A 15,821-nucleotide genomic window follows, 5' to 3' on the forward strand; every position below is an offset into this window, starting at 1 on the left:
AACTTTTTATATAATACAACAGTATTTTTCACAACAACACGCAAGCTTTTGGCTAATTTTTTTAACTAAAAACTCAGTAAAGAGGCTTTCCCAACTCCAATATGCTCTTTCTATCAAGCATGCTGCCTTCTCTTTAACGGTTATGTGGATGAATAAATGTGATCCTTACAAATCAAGACCAAAGTTATAAAAAAAACATTGCATACCCAAAACGACTGCGTAGAAGACTTTGGCCACTCGCCATAGGGAGGCTTACAAACAGGTTCAGATTCAAGCAATCATGATGCGAACAAAAAAATAGTAAGAACAATCTAAATTTTAAATTTCTTGGAGCATCCATGAACAGATTTCAGTTGTACAACAAATGAAAATTTTACATTGATACACAAATGAATAACAAAAGTCAATCGTGTTGCATGGTTACCGCTAGTTTGCATAACAAGCATGTTTCATGGACTGTATCCTCAAATGTCATGCCGCGACTGTGAATTTTGTCGCAATGGTGACGATGCATCTGATAGCTGATTTTGCCGAAGAGCATCCTCTTCCTGGTTCTCAATTGCTGAACTACTAGAAGGTCTAGCACCCGAAGTAATTAGGTTCTTGAACCAAGCTCCTTGGAATCTAGGGGAAGCGCTGCCTCTGTTCGAATTTCCAGAGGGCTCAGTAGAAGCCCCAACATTGTTAGTAACACCCAAAAGGAATCGATATGCCACTTTGCTCACTTGCACAATCTCCGTCTTGGCTTGTCTAAACTGCAAACACCAATAGAAACCAATACATCTTAACTGGACTAAGGCAGCGCTCAAACCCACAGATAGGGAGGCATACATGAAAACGAGACGGAAAATTGAAAATTTGGTCATATAATATCCATGTCTGCAAGCAAAAAAGTGGCCTTGTGGCAATTACAATCTCCAGTAATACTTTTACGTCAGTAGATGTAGAATGCACAGGCATCCACTATCCTTAAAAAACTGGTGAAATTAACTATTCCTAAAAACAGTAAATCATATTAAGATAGGACCTCTAGAAATTAAAGATGTTAACCCTTATACAAGCATATGACAGATTGACGTTGGAGAGATAACTCAAGAAGATAAGAATTTAGAACATTGGCTTTTTGCAAGAGAGCCACTTACCCGTAATGCTGTGTTTCCTGCTACTTCCATGGCAGTATCACCAGCATGAGCAAAACGATTGACCCAACCTGTTATAAACAAACAAGTTTATGATATGATCACTGGGTGTTTTAAAAATTCAATTTGAAATTAAAGAAAGGCAATGGTGACACAAACACATAGGCCATAAACTCACTAACTAAACTAAATATAGTAGAAAAGTTATCGTGATGTTCTCTGCAACTACATATGCCTACAATAGCGAAGTCCTGTCCTGTGCATCTAAAAAGCTCGTGGTGTTCTTTTATATGTATGTGTATATATATATATATATATAAAATATATACATGTCAATATAATTTCCAAAGGGGAATATCCCAGAAATCCAGTGAAATTATTCTTAAGGTACATAATTCTGTTGTCGTGTAAATTGGTCATGATGACTAACTGACCAACTTTTGAAATCCAATAACCATGTAAGAAATGCAGTTCTGTCAGCATGGTGATAAATGTATTAAATATGATGCATAATGGTATAGGACAAGTTGCACATACGTTACTCACACCCTACATAATTATAATGTGCACATGCACATGGCAATGACCACACATGAAAACTGTAAAATGGCAAAACACGACAATCATATATGCTTTGATAATTCCAGTTCCAGACACCAAAGTTCAGGTTGACATCAAAAAAATCTTCAGCACTCAATGAGTAAATGTTAGCAGCAAAGTTTGAGAATAGCTGGTAAAAAATAAAATCTTGTACAAGTTACCTGGTAGCTTTGGCACACCAAGCCTTTCACAGAACACATCACAGAAGTGATTGCAGTTTTTCGATAACAAATCATATGAGTTTCCAGGCCACTCTCTGCTAAGCTCCCTCAAGATCTGATTTGCCTTCAAGTTTGTGCAGTTTGTCGTACCAAGGACAATAGATTCACGATACGTGTACATCGGATTCTTTCCAGATGGGCAGCTAAAAACTCCGGTTCCTTGTTCACAGAACCCAAACGACCATTCATCCTCTCCATAAACCTGTCATGTAGCATAAATTATCTAATTTACTCTATTTACACTTCTCTTCGCCACAACAAATAGATGAAACACAATACAACTTAAAAATATGTTTTATTCTTTAGTTCATAAACAATCAGAAGGAATTAGCATACAGAAAACCACTGAAATAATTTAAAGCAAAAATGACTCAAGCATGAAGGGAAATATGAAAATGTTAATAAATAACAAAATCATAGCCAAACTCTCACTATACACACTAATCTAATAAGAAAAAAAGATTCCATACAAATTAGATCACAAAATTTTTCTCTTTCGTCAAACTGAAGAACCCATTAGATATAAAATTCATTCTGATGGGCACCTCAAAAGATATAACAAAAATGCACATGAGAATAACACAAACTAATTTATCCATAAACCAATATTAAGATCCTAGAAGATATCTAAACCGCAGCATCAGAATCTCTATCCATTAATATAGTGAAAAAAAAAAAAAAACAGGTTAGTAAATTACATAAGCCCTAGGTAATCAACCTGAGTCAAAATCTTAAGTCACCCCTAAAAACAATCAATATCCGCAACAAACTTCAGACATGTTTAAATAGCTACAAAGTCAAATGCCCAACCACCCGAAAACCAAAACCCTAGATCTCTGAATCCAAAATCATAGCTCCCAATAAATAAACCACCAAGAATTCACATTTACCCAGAGATTCACATACACATGAATGAAAAAGGCGTAGAGAATAGAGACGAAAGGGAAACCTGTACGGCGCTGTGGAAAATACCGCCGAGGCCAATACCGTCCTTGAAGATCTTGTTGATCTGAAGAATGGTGTTGTTCGTCTTCTCCGATCCGCTATTCGTCACGTCGTATATATGCAGTTTCACCTCCGCCATTTTGCTTGTCCGAAAACCCTAACCCTGTCTTTCTCTCTCTAGAATTCAAATCTGAAAACCCTAATCTTCCAAACTCTTGGATTCAATTGGTTTCAAAAATTTCCGCCACTCTATTTCTTTCCACTTCTCTGCTTTTTCACCTTTCGCGCTCTCTCTCTTTCTCTCACCTCGTTTTCTCTCTCTAGAATTGCAAGTTTTCGAAATCCTCGTCTCGAAATTCTAAAATTTCCCAGACATTTTTGTCTGGAATTATTGAATTTAAACGGTTAGTGCAAGAAGAGTTATTTTCCAGAATCAGAAAATCAGAAACTGGAGAGCGAATCCATATTTGACCCATTTTCTGTTTTTTCACACTTTTTTTTAAGGATAATGATTAATTTAGTTACCAAATTACCCTTGAGTTTTGGTGAAATTACGGTGACTGACGGTTATTTTAACAACTACTTTTTGACGGTGGGTCTGATTGGGTCTGATTTTTGAGTCCCGCCGGCGCCCAGTGATTAGTCGGAGTACGATAAGTGGGCCCACGTGGACATGCAACCGCAATTATTGTCGGCTAAGATACCGACACCTTTTTTCAATTGGATAATGCCCTCCCAAATTGTGTCCTCGTCGTTCATCATTTGAGGTTCCAAAAGCCCGTAAACCCAACGATTAGTTTTCATTTGGGCCTGTGAGCCCATAAAAACGTGATTTTTTTTATAAAAAAAATACTTTTGAATTTTGAACTTACTCTCGATTAATATCTTTTTTAGTTAAATAATTATATTGTCAAAGTGGTATTACTAAAAAATAAATGGTAAAAATTCAAACTCATTTTAAACTCAGCAATTTTCTCATTTTTTTTTTAAAAAAAAATAGACAAATACCTCTTAAAATGCACGAGTCTTATTTTTACCTTTGCTCTTGATTAATATTATTTAATTAAAGAACTATACTAGTTAAAAGGGTATTAATTAATAGTAAATAGTAAAAATCTTAGAACAATGCATTGAATTTACTAATTTTCTCAATTTCTTTTTTTAAATTGATCCTTAAAATTCAATGGAAAATTAATATGGAATCTTTTTATTGCCTCCTTTTTTCATTAATTTGTTTAAATTGTTCTATTTAAAAAAGGGTGTTATCTCAATAGTCATAAATGGACATAGATTATTAAGACAAGGACATGCCAAATTTTATGAGTTATGATTTGTGTAATCACATTTAGTATTAGGATTCTTACCACTTTTAATTGACATGACTAATTCTTGTGGCCTTCCTCATTTTTCTTTAGAAAAATTAAAAGTTTTGACAACCCTCGAATTTTTTTATTCTTAAATTTAATACTTTTGGTAAGTTCGATTCCTGGCACTAAAAATACTAATAGATCTTTAAATCAAACAAAAATAAAAGTTCAGTAACTAAAACTATTACAAAGCCAAAGAGTTGGAGACTAACAACACCAAAAACTTAAAAATAAAATCCAAAACGAAAGCCGGGAGAGGTTGGAACTGTTCATATTTCTAAACCTGGGAGTGTAATATTTCCAGATATTTCTGCAAAGCGAATTTGAAAATTCTTTTACCTGACAAAGAAAACGAATTTATAGGTTCATTTTAATTGGCAATAAGTCAGAGCTAGTAATGCAAGGGGATATAGACATTCATATAAGGAGACTACACAACATTACACATATATTGGTGACACCCCTCTAATGGTGGAGAGTGTCTAGACAACTCTGCTCCTATGTTCTCTCATTAAGGATGAAAATATCAATATTTACAGAAATATCTGTACTTAAATTTTATAGAAATATCGAAATCAGTGGAAATTAAAGTAAAAAACATAAATTTATACTAAAACACTCTATTTTCAAATGAGACTTTAAAAATCTTAAAATAAATAATAATGAATTAATTAGATAAAACTCTCAATCAAAATATCAATTATTTGATAAATATGCAAGGTAAAGTGTGATCATAATAACATAAATACTGAGCACACGTTCACAAATTAAGTAAAATAGCTTAAAGTCAACATAATACATATGCTATACATATGTGGTTTGATACATGATGATAGATTATCAACACCAAAAGGAGCTTCTAGGAGGTTGGAAGGTATTTTGTACACATTAGTTTAAACTTGTAATGATACCAAAACATGGAGTTTGAATAGTTCCTTATATAATTTTGGACATGCCATATTTTTTAGATTTTTTAGATTTTTAAAAAAAAAATAAAATAAAAATATAATATAAAGTTGCGAAAATTTCTATGGAAATTTACCGATATTTTCACGAAATTTCTGTAAAATTTCCATGATATTCAGTCATTTAACATTACATTTTATTCAGAAATGAAAATTTCTGTGACAATATCGATATTTACGAAAATATATGTGGAAATTTCAAGATATTATGCGGAAAAGATACTACATCCCTATTTTTATATCAGTACTTCCAAAATATGAAAAGTTCCGTGAAAATATCAATATTTTCATCCTTGTCTGTCATCCTAACATTATGTGCTCGTTTAATTAATGTATTTAAACTTATTATTCTAATTCTACTATAATATTTTTTTCTCATAAGTTTTTTTTTTTAAAAAATTCTTGTCAATGTTTCTCTCACAAAGTTCCCATCAATAAATGAAAATTACTAACTTAAACGCATGAATTATACAAGCTCTATACATAAAATCATATTGGAATTGCTTCAACAAAGCAAATGGAGGATATTCCATTCGACCGAAATTGGCCTAATGTTTCCAGCTAGGGTTGGGACCACCCACAGCTAATCTGCACTTTAGCAAACTGCAATCATTTCCATCAAAATTTGTAGTTTACTGCTCCAGCCACTAAAAAGAAAAGGAAAAGTTTCTGATAGAATGTTAAAAAAAAAAAAAAAAAAAAAAAAAAAAAAAAACGGAAAATTTTTAAATTTTTTTAAAAAGTTAAAAAAAAAAAAAAAAAAAAAAAAAAAAAAGATCACGTATAGTTTTGAACTGTTATATTTTTATCAAGTTTATAGTGTGATATAATTTGGAAGTAAGTCAAAATATATATTTTTTTATACCCTATCACGTAATTTTCAAAAAAAAAAAAAAAAAGGTTTATGTTCACCTTAAATGCCGTGGGGTACTTGCTGTCCATTCCACTTTAGTAGTTTATTATTGAGATTCAATCGATACGAGCTTTAAAAATAAAATATGTCCTATTCAAACAAATTTAGAAGTCAATATCTAGGCTTAGTTTTTTCTATAATTATAGGTTTGTCTATGATACTTCATTCCCAAAATGCAACAAGCTAGGTTAGTAGGTTTGTTCATTTTGCTGTGTTCAATATACAATTCCAATCGCTTCAAAGCTTTGCTCAAAATTGATGAAAACATCAGTCCATTATTCTGGTCATATGTCCCGACAAAAGACAGTTATATAATTAGAAATTATGTGAGCTTCTGATGAAACAAAATAACAACCAAAATAAAACTTGGTACCAGTCCGGTAAATTTTGGATCATGGAGTCTAATACATACAAGAGAGAGAACCACATACAAAAATACAGATACAATATTTAGGCACTGAACAAATAGCCTATATAGTAAAGAAGCCCATTTATTATGTTCCATAGAAATTTGTAATATAGAAGTATGTATTGCAATCAAAAAGAAAAATGGTGAAACAAAGGAATAAAACTTTAGGTTAAATATTATACTGATACCTCTAATATTTGTTGCTCAGCAAGATATGTGATAGATGGATTGGATATTGGAGCATATGAGAATAGAGTTATCTGCCATCATTGGTCAGCAATTGGGAAAATACTTGGCTGGAATTGATTTCTAAACTGCCATTACCATTAGTTTCCTCTGTTCTAGTGTTGCTGTGAGGAGACTCATGATCAGTTCTAGTTGATGGAAGAAGCTCATGTGAATCAGCATTGGCATCTTCTTCCCTTTCTCTGCTTCTTGGTTCAGCTTCTTGAAGCTGAAGAGCATGTTCCAAATTCCACAACACATCACCCATGGTTGGCCTATCAACACCATACTCGGCCAAACATTTCTCAGCCGTTTCTCCGAATTTCTTCAAAGAGCTCGGTTTAATCTGTCCAACAAGGCGGCGATCGATGATCCTCTCGAGCATGCCTTTCTTTTGCCATTGAAGTGCCCACTCAGCCAAATTCACCTGTTCTCTTGCGAGTAACGGATCAACGGCCGGTCTAGCACAGAGAACTTCTAAAAGGACAACCCCGAATGAGTAAACATCTGACTTGTCTGTCAGTTGCTGCCTGCGGAAGTACTCAGGATCAAGATAGCCAAAACTGCCTTTGACGCCAGTGCTTACATGCGTTTCATTCAGACATGGACCAGATCTTGAGAGGCCGAAATCAGCCACCTTTGCCACGTAGGTTTCGTCCAGCAAAATGTTGGTCGATTTGATGTCACGGTGGATGATTCCCTGTGCTGAACGCCTCTTGCTGAACCAATGCATATTTCAAGCCGTTTCTTCCATGACAAAGGTGGAAGACCCGAGCCATACAAGTGATTTCTCAAAGTTCCCTTTTCCATGTACTCATAAACTAGTATCATTTCCGCTTGTTCTTCGCAGTATCCAACAAGTGAAACGAGATGGAGGTGGCGAATTTTTGACAAAACTGTTATCTCGGCTTGGAACTCGGGAAGGCCCTGCCTAGATCCTGGCATACCTCTCTTCACCGCTACTTTTGTGTTGTCCCTAAGAGCCCCTTTGTACACAATACCAAATCCACCAGAGCCTATAATCCGACTTTTGTCAAAATTGTTTGTCGCCAAAAGTATATCAGCGAAAGGAATTCTCAGACCAAGATATCCATTTGGAGATGCAAGTGTGGTTCTCTCAGACATTCTACTAAGTGAACTCCCTCCAAACACTCGTAAAGGCGTCCAACCCACGCTTTCTGCAGGCCTCCGTTTCGGCTTCCTCTTCTTTCGTCTCAAACAGCATAGGATCCCAATTACTGCCAAACACAGGAGAACAACACCTCCAACAATTGAGCCCACCAAAATCCAAACAGTCTTCTTATTGTCTCCACCATCCCCCGGTCGCGAACCGTCAACATTCACCATCCTCATGATCTCTGCGCCATTAAGAATGGCGTTAATCCTCGAAGGAGGACTAAGATCAGAAGGACCAACACTGATTTGCATAAACCCCGAATCATCCGAATCGACGATGAAATCGATATAAATCGGAGATGCAAGCACATGAACCGTAAGAACCGACAAATCAAGATCCCTATAGGCGTAATAACTATTGATGTACACATTAAAGTAGAGTAAATTAAGCCCAGGGCTAACTATATCACAAAAATGCAAACGAACCAAGTGTCTAACACCTCCAGAACCTACTGGAAACTTCCACGTGACATTGAATCTCGCGTCCAAAATAAAATTAGTCTTGTTCATTTCCTGAGCCGTCATGTAAACATTATCAGGAGCAATCTCCCTACTCGCACCTCCTTCCTGATAATTTGGAATATCAGTGCTAATTGCAGGCTTAGCAGAAGATTCTAGAACAAGATATTCCTTATCAGGAAGCCAAGTCCTCCACAGAGTGTCATTAAAAGGCGTCAATTTTGAGCCTCCGACATTAATCCTATGAACAGTCTCGAAAACCTGTGAAGACAGATTCTTGTGCTCCTCAACTCCCTCGGAGCTAACAAATTTAGCACCGTAATCGACAATAAAGTCGTCGGGAGCAGAGAAAACTTCGATTCCATTAACGTAAGCAAAGCCAGGATCACCGACAGGAGTGAACAAAATCTCAAGCTTGTCTTTATTTACTTTCAATATGTACTCTCTGACCAGAATGTCTGAATCTCTAACGTTGAAAACATTTCTCAAAACCAAATTCCCATCAACAGAAACCGTGAAATTCGCAGACTTTAAGGAGAAATCTGGAGCAACAAAAGGAGAGAAGTGGAAACGTACTATGTGAGTGCCGTTTTTCCGGATGCGGAAGGTGTAAAGCGACGCCGTTTTGAAGACTCTGGCCGTGCTGTAGAGAGCCGACGAGTTCGGCGGCGGGTTCCGGTTCTTGAGCTGCACGGAGGACGGGTCCGAGGAGAGAAAAGCCGAACCGGGTTTGGACGAGTCGCCGAGGAAGACCCGGTTGAAGAGAGTTGCGTTGGAGGGGGAGCCACAGTTGAGGAGGTAGTTGTCCGAGGGAGTGAAGGAGGCTTCAACGATGGAATTCAGGAGGAGAGAGAAAGTAGAAAGAAGAGAGAGAGAGTGGAGGTTCATAATTATCTTTTTCTTCTTCTTCTTCTTCTCCATTGACGAAGTTCCAAGATCAGGAAGAGCTCGTTTACTTGGAACTGTCACTTTTGGAGTTTGACTTGTTGTGTGAAATATTTGGAAAAGTCGACTTCTTTTAGTGGGTGCGTCTTTAACGAAAGGTTTTAGGAGTGAGAGATGAGATTTATGGTGGAAGAAGAAATGTTGATAAGATGGACAAATATTTTAGAGTTGATTTCGTTTTCATACTGTTTTTAGTCACTGACCGACTGGAGCACATTGTATATGGTCATTGTGATCTTAATATTTTTGTTTGTTCCAAAGTCCATAAAAGTCTTTAAAGATGAAACAATGAACCTACTAATTTCTATACACTTGCTAAGGTTTCAATTCTTCAGTAAAATATGAAAAAGAAATACTTTATTGGACATAGTTCTGAAATTTAGTAGTGGGTTCGATTGGTTATCGGGATAATTTTTTTTGAAAATTATGTTATCACTCAGTCAATATTAGTGCATATCTTTTTAATTTGAAAGACAATTATCTTAAAAATATTGTCATAATTTTTCGATTTAATATGATTGTGATTTAATTTGACAATTTAAGCCCGTTCATTTCATCGATTCAAGTTTTGTTATAGTAAAAAGTTTTAAAAAACAGTCACATCTAACATTTTTACTACAGTAAAAAGTTGTCATATAAAGTCACATCTAAATTCGAATTAACGAACTAAACGGCCCTAAAATTGTGTCCAGTAATGAAATTTTTTCGTACCTATCACATAATTCTCTGAGCTTTAATTGGTTAGAGTTGGTCTTTTCATTTCTGTCGGTTTTGATAAGCAGGGGAACAAGGTAGTGGATGAGCCATTAAATGGTTGTTAAAGAGAGCGAGTTTCATATGTGCAATATTGAGCATGGCAAATTTGACTTATTGGAACAACACCACAAGGTGCCGATTTATACTTATTAGTTTTGGTGTATTGAGTAATGCTGTAGTTCATGGCTGTCGACAATTAAGAGCAAGTTGGAGAACCAGAAACGCACCGTGTATGCAAACGTTTCTTTCCTATCATCTTCTACTACCCTCGTTTGTACCAAAACGTTTCTTTTTTTAATGCAATTTAAAGCTTATCCTTAAAAGAAATAAAAACTGTATTTTATTGAGAGGAAAATGAATATTACACTTGTAAATATGATTAAAAAAAATAATAAATTGTCTATTTTTGTTTTAATTTTTACATAATAGTGTCAAAATTATAAGTTCATAACAACCATGTTTCTGAAATGGGCAAGGAAATTCATAGTGTAATTATTCTTATCTAGTTAGAGTTTACACTGCAGCTTTTCTTCTTCTAATCCTTTACAAGCGCCTGACTTTAATTTTTGGCAATACGAATTTATTGATTCTTGAAGCAAAGATTAAGAACCAGTCCAATCCATTCTTTACTCCAAATTAAGCGATAAAACCAATTAATAAATTTGTTTCAACTTCCAACAACCGAATCTCGTATGGAATAATATAGCTTAATAATTAAAAAAAGAAAAATAATTATTGCGTGCCAGGCGAGTGCTAAGTTTTGAGTGCGCTCCAGCAATCCAGCACAACCTTTCTTCTTTTATTTTTATTTTTTGCTGAAATGGCACACACAAATATGACAGTAAGAAATAAGTCCGAACCCGAATAACTCATCTGACCCGACCCGATTCAAAAGTATAGATTTTTTTTTTTAAATTTAAAAAAAAATCGGATTCAAATAGTCCCAACCCGCACTGTGTGGGTTGGGGGGCGGGACGGGCATTTTGAACCCGCTTTGCCCCGACCCAACCTAATTTAAGTGTGTAACCTTAAATCCTTAAATCTATTTTGCTGGACTATCTCTATATGAACTGTTTATTTGACGTATTGTTAATTTTATTTATGAACTTTATTGACTGTTAAGAAGTATGTTGATGTTATGTTAATGCTTATGGATTGTTTATGGATTTTATACTTTTGGACTGTTAAAAGAGGTATGAAGTCGTAAATTAAAATTAGTTTTCACCAACCCGAGTAACCCGAGCCTACTCGAGGTCACCCGACAGGTTGCAGGCTTGTGGGCTTAAGAGAGTGTTGCGGCCTAAAATTTTTTCAACCCGCACTGAGCGAGTCGACTCAATTTTTCAGTTCAACCCGACCCTACCCGGCCGAATTACACCCCTACACACAAATCACGTATTTTCGTTCAAATATATATATATATATATATATATATATTTCCCCTTTCTTTCTCAGAGAAAGAGACGCTTTGGTTCCAAAATGAAGGGCTCAGTGACAAAGATTCACTAAAGGTAAGGTCCAAAGTTGTAACTTTCTCTGGACAAGAACACCTAAAAAAAACAAAAACAAAAAGATGCGTCTAAACTTTTGTTAGTGACGACAATTATCCTATTAAGATTGATATGGACCTCATTTCTCATGTGATAAAAAGCTTCTAGGTCCATCGCCGTTTCGGCGGTGATTGTGGGCCGATCTTTTTGTTGAAAATATTTTATACATGGTGGAAGGTGCGTGTCATTTTCATGAATTATGATTATTATTTTTTTCTTGGAAAAAAAGGAAGAAAATCTTACGCAATCAGAATATCATCTTGACGTATTCCTCTAATTTTATCTCAAAGATGAAAACAAATAGGTGGAATGGCATTTAAGGCTTATTTGACAGGAAAGCCCAAAAGAGAGAAAATTTGAAGGATTGAGAAATAATAGTTCTTTATGAGAGAAGTTGATCAAGAATGAGCTCTAAAAGTTTTGAAATCTAGTTACTCACAAGCACAATTTTTATATGAAAATTAAGAGTAATTTTTTTTTTTTTTTATAAAAACAAATATGTTTGAAATCCAACCCTTTAAAAGTGGAATTCACCTGAAAAAGAGAGAGAGTTAAGGTCTCTTATTTTATTTTTATCTTAAGGTATTGAATATAATCCAACATACTAATATAAGACATGACATGACACGGTACATATTTAGTATACTATAACACATTTACGAGGGAAGTTGATCAAGAACGAGCTCTAAAAGTTTTGAACTCTAGTTACTCACAAGTACAATTTTGATATGAAAATTAAGTGTAAATTTTTTTATAAAAACAAATATGTTTGAAATCCAACCCTTTACAAGTGGAATTCACTTGAAAAATGGAGAGAATTGAGGTATCTTATTTTATTTTTATCTTAAGGTATTAAATATAGTCTAACCTATTAATATAAGACATGACATGACACGATACATATTTAGTACACTATAACACGATATTTTTATGCTTTTTGTTTAATGAGTCGTGCTAGGTTTAAGTTTTGAGCACATTAGCCTAAACATGTTTCAGTATTAAGAGTAGCACAATTCTACTCAACCTACATGTATGAGGCAACACAACAAGTCGGCCACAAACACGACATATTTGGCACGTAAAGCATACGTATTTTGTTCCATTTATTTTTATTTTTGATATACAAAAGAAATTTATAATACGAATACGGGAAAATTATTACTTAAACTTGTTCCCTTAATAATTGTTGCAAATGACTTTAAATAACAATAAAAAAATATGTATTCACAACCATGTAATAGACAAGAGCCAAATATGTTCTTATCATTCTTATTCTTATTGTTATTATTATCCCTATTTATTATTATTATTATTGTTGTTATTATTTAGTGTATTACATTTTGAGAGCAATTATTCAATAATGTTTGAACATTCTAGTGGTCTTTTCATGAAGAAGAAAAAGAGTGTTTTACCGTAAAATATTGTACTTGCATGGGCCCATGTACGTTTTTATAGGTGAATTTGAAATAAAAATAAAAATATGCGCATCAAGTAGTTTTTAATACAAATCTAGTTGAAAACAGAGATTGACTATCACTAATTTATTTTTTTAAGTTTTATTGTAATACTTTTTTTATTTTTTATTTTTAAACTTTATAGTTGTTGCTCGATAAAAAAGGAAAGAAAAAACTTATCTAGTGATCAATAAATCCGCTATCACTGTTTCACTTAAAAAAACAGGATGTTCATTATCACTTTGCTTCTGGTTTAAATGTTGATCTAAACTTTTTAATTTAAATAGAAAATTTTAAATTGTATAGTTTAAATTGTAGTTTAAATTGATATTTAGATGTGCAATTAAAATTTTAATAAGAATAGGAAATAAAATTTAAATTTGTGTTTAGTAGATGTGAAAAGTAAGAGAGTGGACACTTTGTTACTATTTAAATATAGTTTAAACGATTGAATTTTAGAGAGAGTTAAACTTTAAATTAGACAATTTAATTCAGTTCAAATAAAAAATATAATTTAAACTACTTATTTATTTAACATGAATTTAAACTGTGTTCATTATTTAAATTGAGTTGAGCTAAACAAAACGAGTTCAAGGGAAAAAAAAAAAAGGCGCGCACACAGTTTCCTTTCTAACTGTGCCTGAAACGACGTCGTCCACGAAAGTCTTCCTTCTCCTCCTCGTTGGGTTGGTCATTCAATAAAAACGCAGTCACAAAACAAGACGCCATTTTTTCGCCTCAATAATCAATCTCTCACGACGAACCTCATTCGATTCACCGTGACCTCTTCAACTCGCTTATCGAAGCATCAATTTGTAAGTATTAATTGCTAGTTTCCGTAACTCTTTTTAACTTTTAGGCTTTTCAAAAAAAATTTAGGGTTTTTCTCTATCCACTCACCGGCAATCGCTTTTCTTATTTCGCTTTTCCGATATCCAAATTGGCCCATAATTATCTTATTTCTGTTTCCGTTATATTATTTGTTCCTTTTCAAAGTTAGATCTTTTATTTACTTTTATTGTTGTTGTTGTTGTTTTTTTGGTTCACATGCAGGTTAATGCGGATTTCGATGCTGTAATTTCCTCATAGGGCTTTTATTTGCTTTGTGGGCGGAACATTCAGTTTTTTTTTTTTTTTTTATCACGCTTGCTTTGCTGTCTCATGGTATGTTTGAGTTCTTGATGTGATTTGGAACATCTGAATTATGTAAAACTGATTTTATTTTATTTTATTTTTTGAAATTTTGGCTTATAAGGACCAGAAAAATAAAAGGGCCTTTGAACATCTATGTAATTTCGTATGCCCCATCAGATTTATGTTGTTATACGTATTTGTTTTTGTCACTGGCTTAATATGTGTTTTTAACATATATTGTTGTTAAGACTTATTTCAAAGACAAGTAATTTGACTGAGTGCAGGATCATAATGGTTTTAATGATGAAAAGCGTGAAAGCAGGCTTTACATTGGTAACCTTGACCTCAGAATAACAGAGTGAGTAAATCTAATTCTGTTTAGAATTAAGTTCTTTGTTTGCTGATGAGTTTCTGTTTCTCCCAGCTAATATAATCCGGTTGATTGGTGTTTCTTTCAGGGCTGCTCTTATTAAAATGTTTTCCCCGTTCGGGAAAATTGTATCCGAGGATTTTCTATGGCATACTCGTGGTCCAAAGCGCGGAGAACCCCGGGGTTTTGCTTTCGTCCAGTATAGCACCAAAGAGGTAAGTTGCTTGCAATCTTTTATTTTGTCTCTCTTGATTTTCAGGCAATTCCTGATCTCCACCATTAAAGTGAGCATGCAGGAAGCAAGACTGGCCAAGGAGAAAATGCACGGGAGGCTAGCTTGTGGTCGGCCATTGGTTGTCCGACTTGCCAGTGAGAAGTTTTTGGCTGAATCGGAGGGAAGTTCTCCCGCAGGAGTAGGCGAGGCAGGCAAAGCCAGTGGTGCTGGTAATAGCTTAGGACAGATGAGCCGGAGTGCAAGAATAGCTGCTATCAAGAACAAATTAAAGGCTTTGGAGGAAGAAGGCTCTAGTGCGAAGAAGCAGAAGAATGCAGAGAATTAATTATTAAAAAAAAAAAAATCTCTTCTTGCAGTGATAGTATTGACAGTAGTGGATTTCCATCTGCCAAAAGATAGTTACAAGCTCAGACAGTGAAGAGAAATTTGCAGGCTCCTGAAATATCTCCAGAATCAACTGTGATCTACTAGACTCAGTTTTGGGATTTTCTGATATAGTAAAATGACATTTGGAGATTCTTTTTCATATAGTTTTTGCTTTCAGATTGTTGACTTAATTCTCTCAATCCTGGCCTTTTGGAAAACTAATGTTGCACATGTACTGGCATTGGGGTTGTGGGTAGCACAAAACAATCATTGCCGTGGGCATCAATCTTTGTTGGTTAATTTCATAAATAATGGTACGGTTATGAGCATCAACTTGTTACACTGAGGCCCCTAAGAGTAAGGTTAAGGTCCTTAAGGACAAAAAATAAAACTTTCTACACTGGGTCACCATGCCATTTATTAAATTATAGGACATTTTGTCACTCGTGTGGTTGAAAATTAGCTGCATGGAATTATTAACATGTTTAAAAAGGTTTGTTGTACTTCTGTTTATGTCACATTTGTTCGAATGGCATATAGCCACTACTCAAGAACCCCGTCTAGGATGGCAGTGGGTTAGAGCGGAACTGGA

The 15,821-nt window shown here is 34.6% G+C and overlaps 3 protein-coding genes across 4 annotated transcripts; 1 reads left to right on the forward strand and 2 right to left on the reverse strand.

Annotated features, from left to right (window-relative positions):
* Positions 1-135: 135 nt before the first annotated feature.
* On the reverse strand, positions 136-3,366 carry LOC21397387 (deSI-like protein At4g17486). Its single transcript, XM_010107448.2, has 4 exons — positions 2,910-3,366; positions 1,901-2,162; positions 1,143-1,210; positions 136-755 (listed from the first exon to the last, which is right to left on the reverse strand). Exons 1-4 carry the CDS (start codon positions 3,042-3,044, stop codon positions 465-467), a joined length of 756 nt encoding a protein of 251 aa, XP_010105750.1. The 5' UTR covers positions 3,045-3,366; the 3' UTR covers positions 136-464.
* A 3,118-nt stretch (positions 3,367-6,484) lies between these two features.
* LOC21397388 (probable receptor-like protein kinase At5g24010) lies at positions 6,485-9,504 on the reverse strand. Its single transcript, XM_024171772.1, is given in 2 exon segments — positions 6,485-7,495; positions 7,498-9,504. Coding segments are annotated over 2 exon segments (2,523 nt in total). The 5' UTR covers positions 9,341-9,504; the 3' UTR covers positions 6,485-6,815.
* A 4,339-nt stretch (positions 9,505-13,843) lies between these two features.
* Positions 13,844-15,571, forward strand: LOC21397389 (probable RNA-binding protein 18). Of its 2 annotated transcripts, XM_024171795.1 has the most exons (5): positions 13,844-13,939; positions 14,178-14,288; positions 14,543-14,616; positions 14,717-14,843; positions 14,925-15,571. In XM_024171795.1, the coding sequence occupies exons 2-5, from the start codon at positions 14,286-14,288 to the stop codon at positions 15,186-15,188; spliced, it is 468 nt and encodes a 155-aa protein (XP_024027563.1). In that variant the 5' UTR covers positions 13,844-13,939; positions 14,178-14,285; the 3' UTR covers positions 15,189-15,571. The 2 variants fall into 2 exon arrangements, with proteins under 2 accessions (XP_024027563.1, XP_024027564.1); XM_024171796.1 differs by lacking the exon at positions 14,178-14,288.
* The last annotated feature ends 250 nt before the right edge of the window (positions 15,572-15,821 follow it).

The sequence above is a fragment of the Morus notabilis genome, unplaced genomic scaffold (genome assembly GCF_000414095.1).
Source record: "Morus notabilis unplaced genomic scaffold, ASM41409v2 Scaffold1094, whole genome shotgun sequence".
Lineage (NCBI taxonomy): Eukaryota > Viridiplantae > Streptophyta > Magnoliopsida > Rosales > Moraceae > Morus > Morus notabilis.

What these genes read in the sequence shown, in the direction of transcription:
- LOC21397389 (XM_024171795.1), top strand. An exon ending in CTTGACCTCAGAATAACAGA is followed by an intron (nt 14,617 to 14,716) that starts GTGAGTAAATCT and finishes TGTTTCTTTCAG; the next exon opens with GGCTGCTCTTATTAAAATGT. An exon ending in TCCAGTATAGCACCAAAGAG is followed by an intron (nt 14,844 to 14,924) that starts GTAAGTTGCTTG and finishes GTGAGCATGCAG; the next exon opens with GAAGCAAGACTGGCCAAGGA.
- LOC21397387 (XM_010107448.2), bottom strand. Translation starts at nt 3,044, where the DNA reads ATGGCGGAGGTGAAACTGCATATATACGACGTGACGAATAGCGGATCG. An exon ending in TGGTGTGCCAAAGCTACCAG is followed by an intron (nt 1,211 to 1,900) that starts GTAACTTGTACA and finishes TGTTTATAACAG; the next exon opens with GTTGGGTCAATCGTTTTGCT. An exon ending in CAGGAAACACAGCATTACGG is followed by an intron (nt 756 to 1,142) that starts GTAAGTGGCTCT and finishes TGGTGTTTGCAG; the next exon opens with TTTAGACAAGCCAAGACGGA.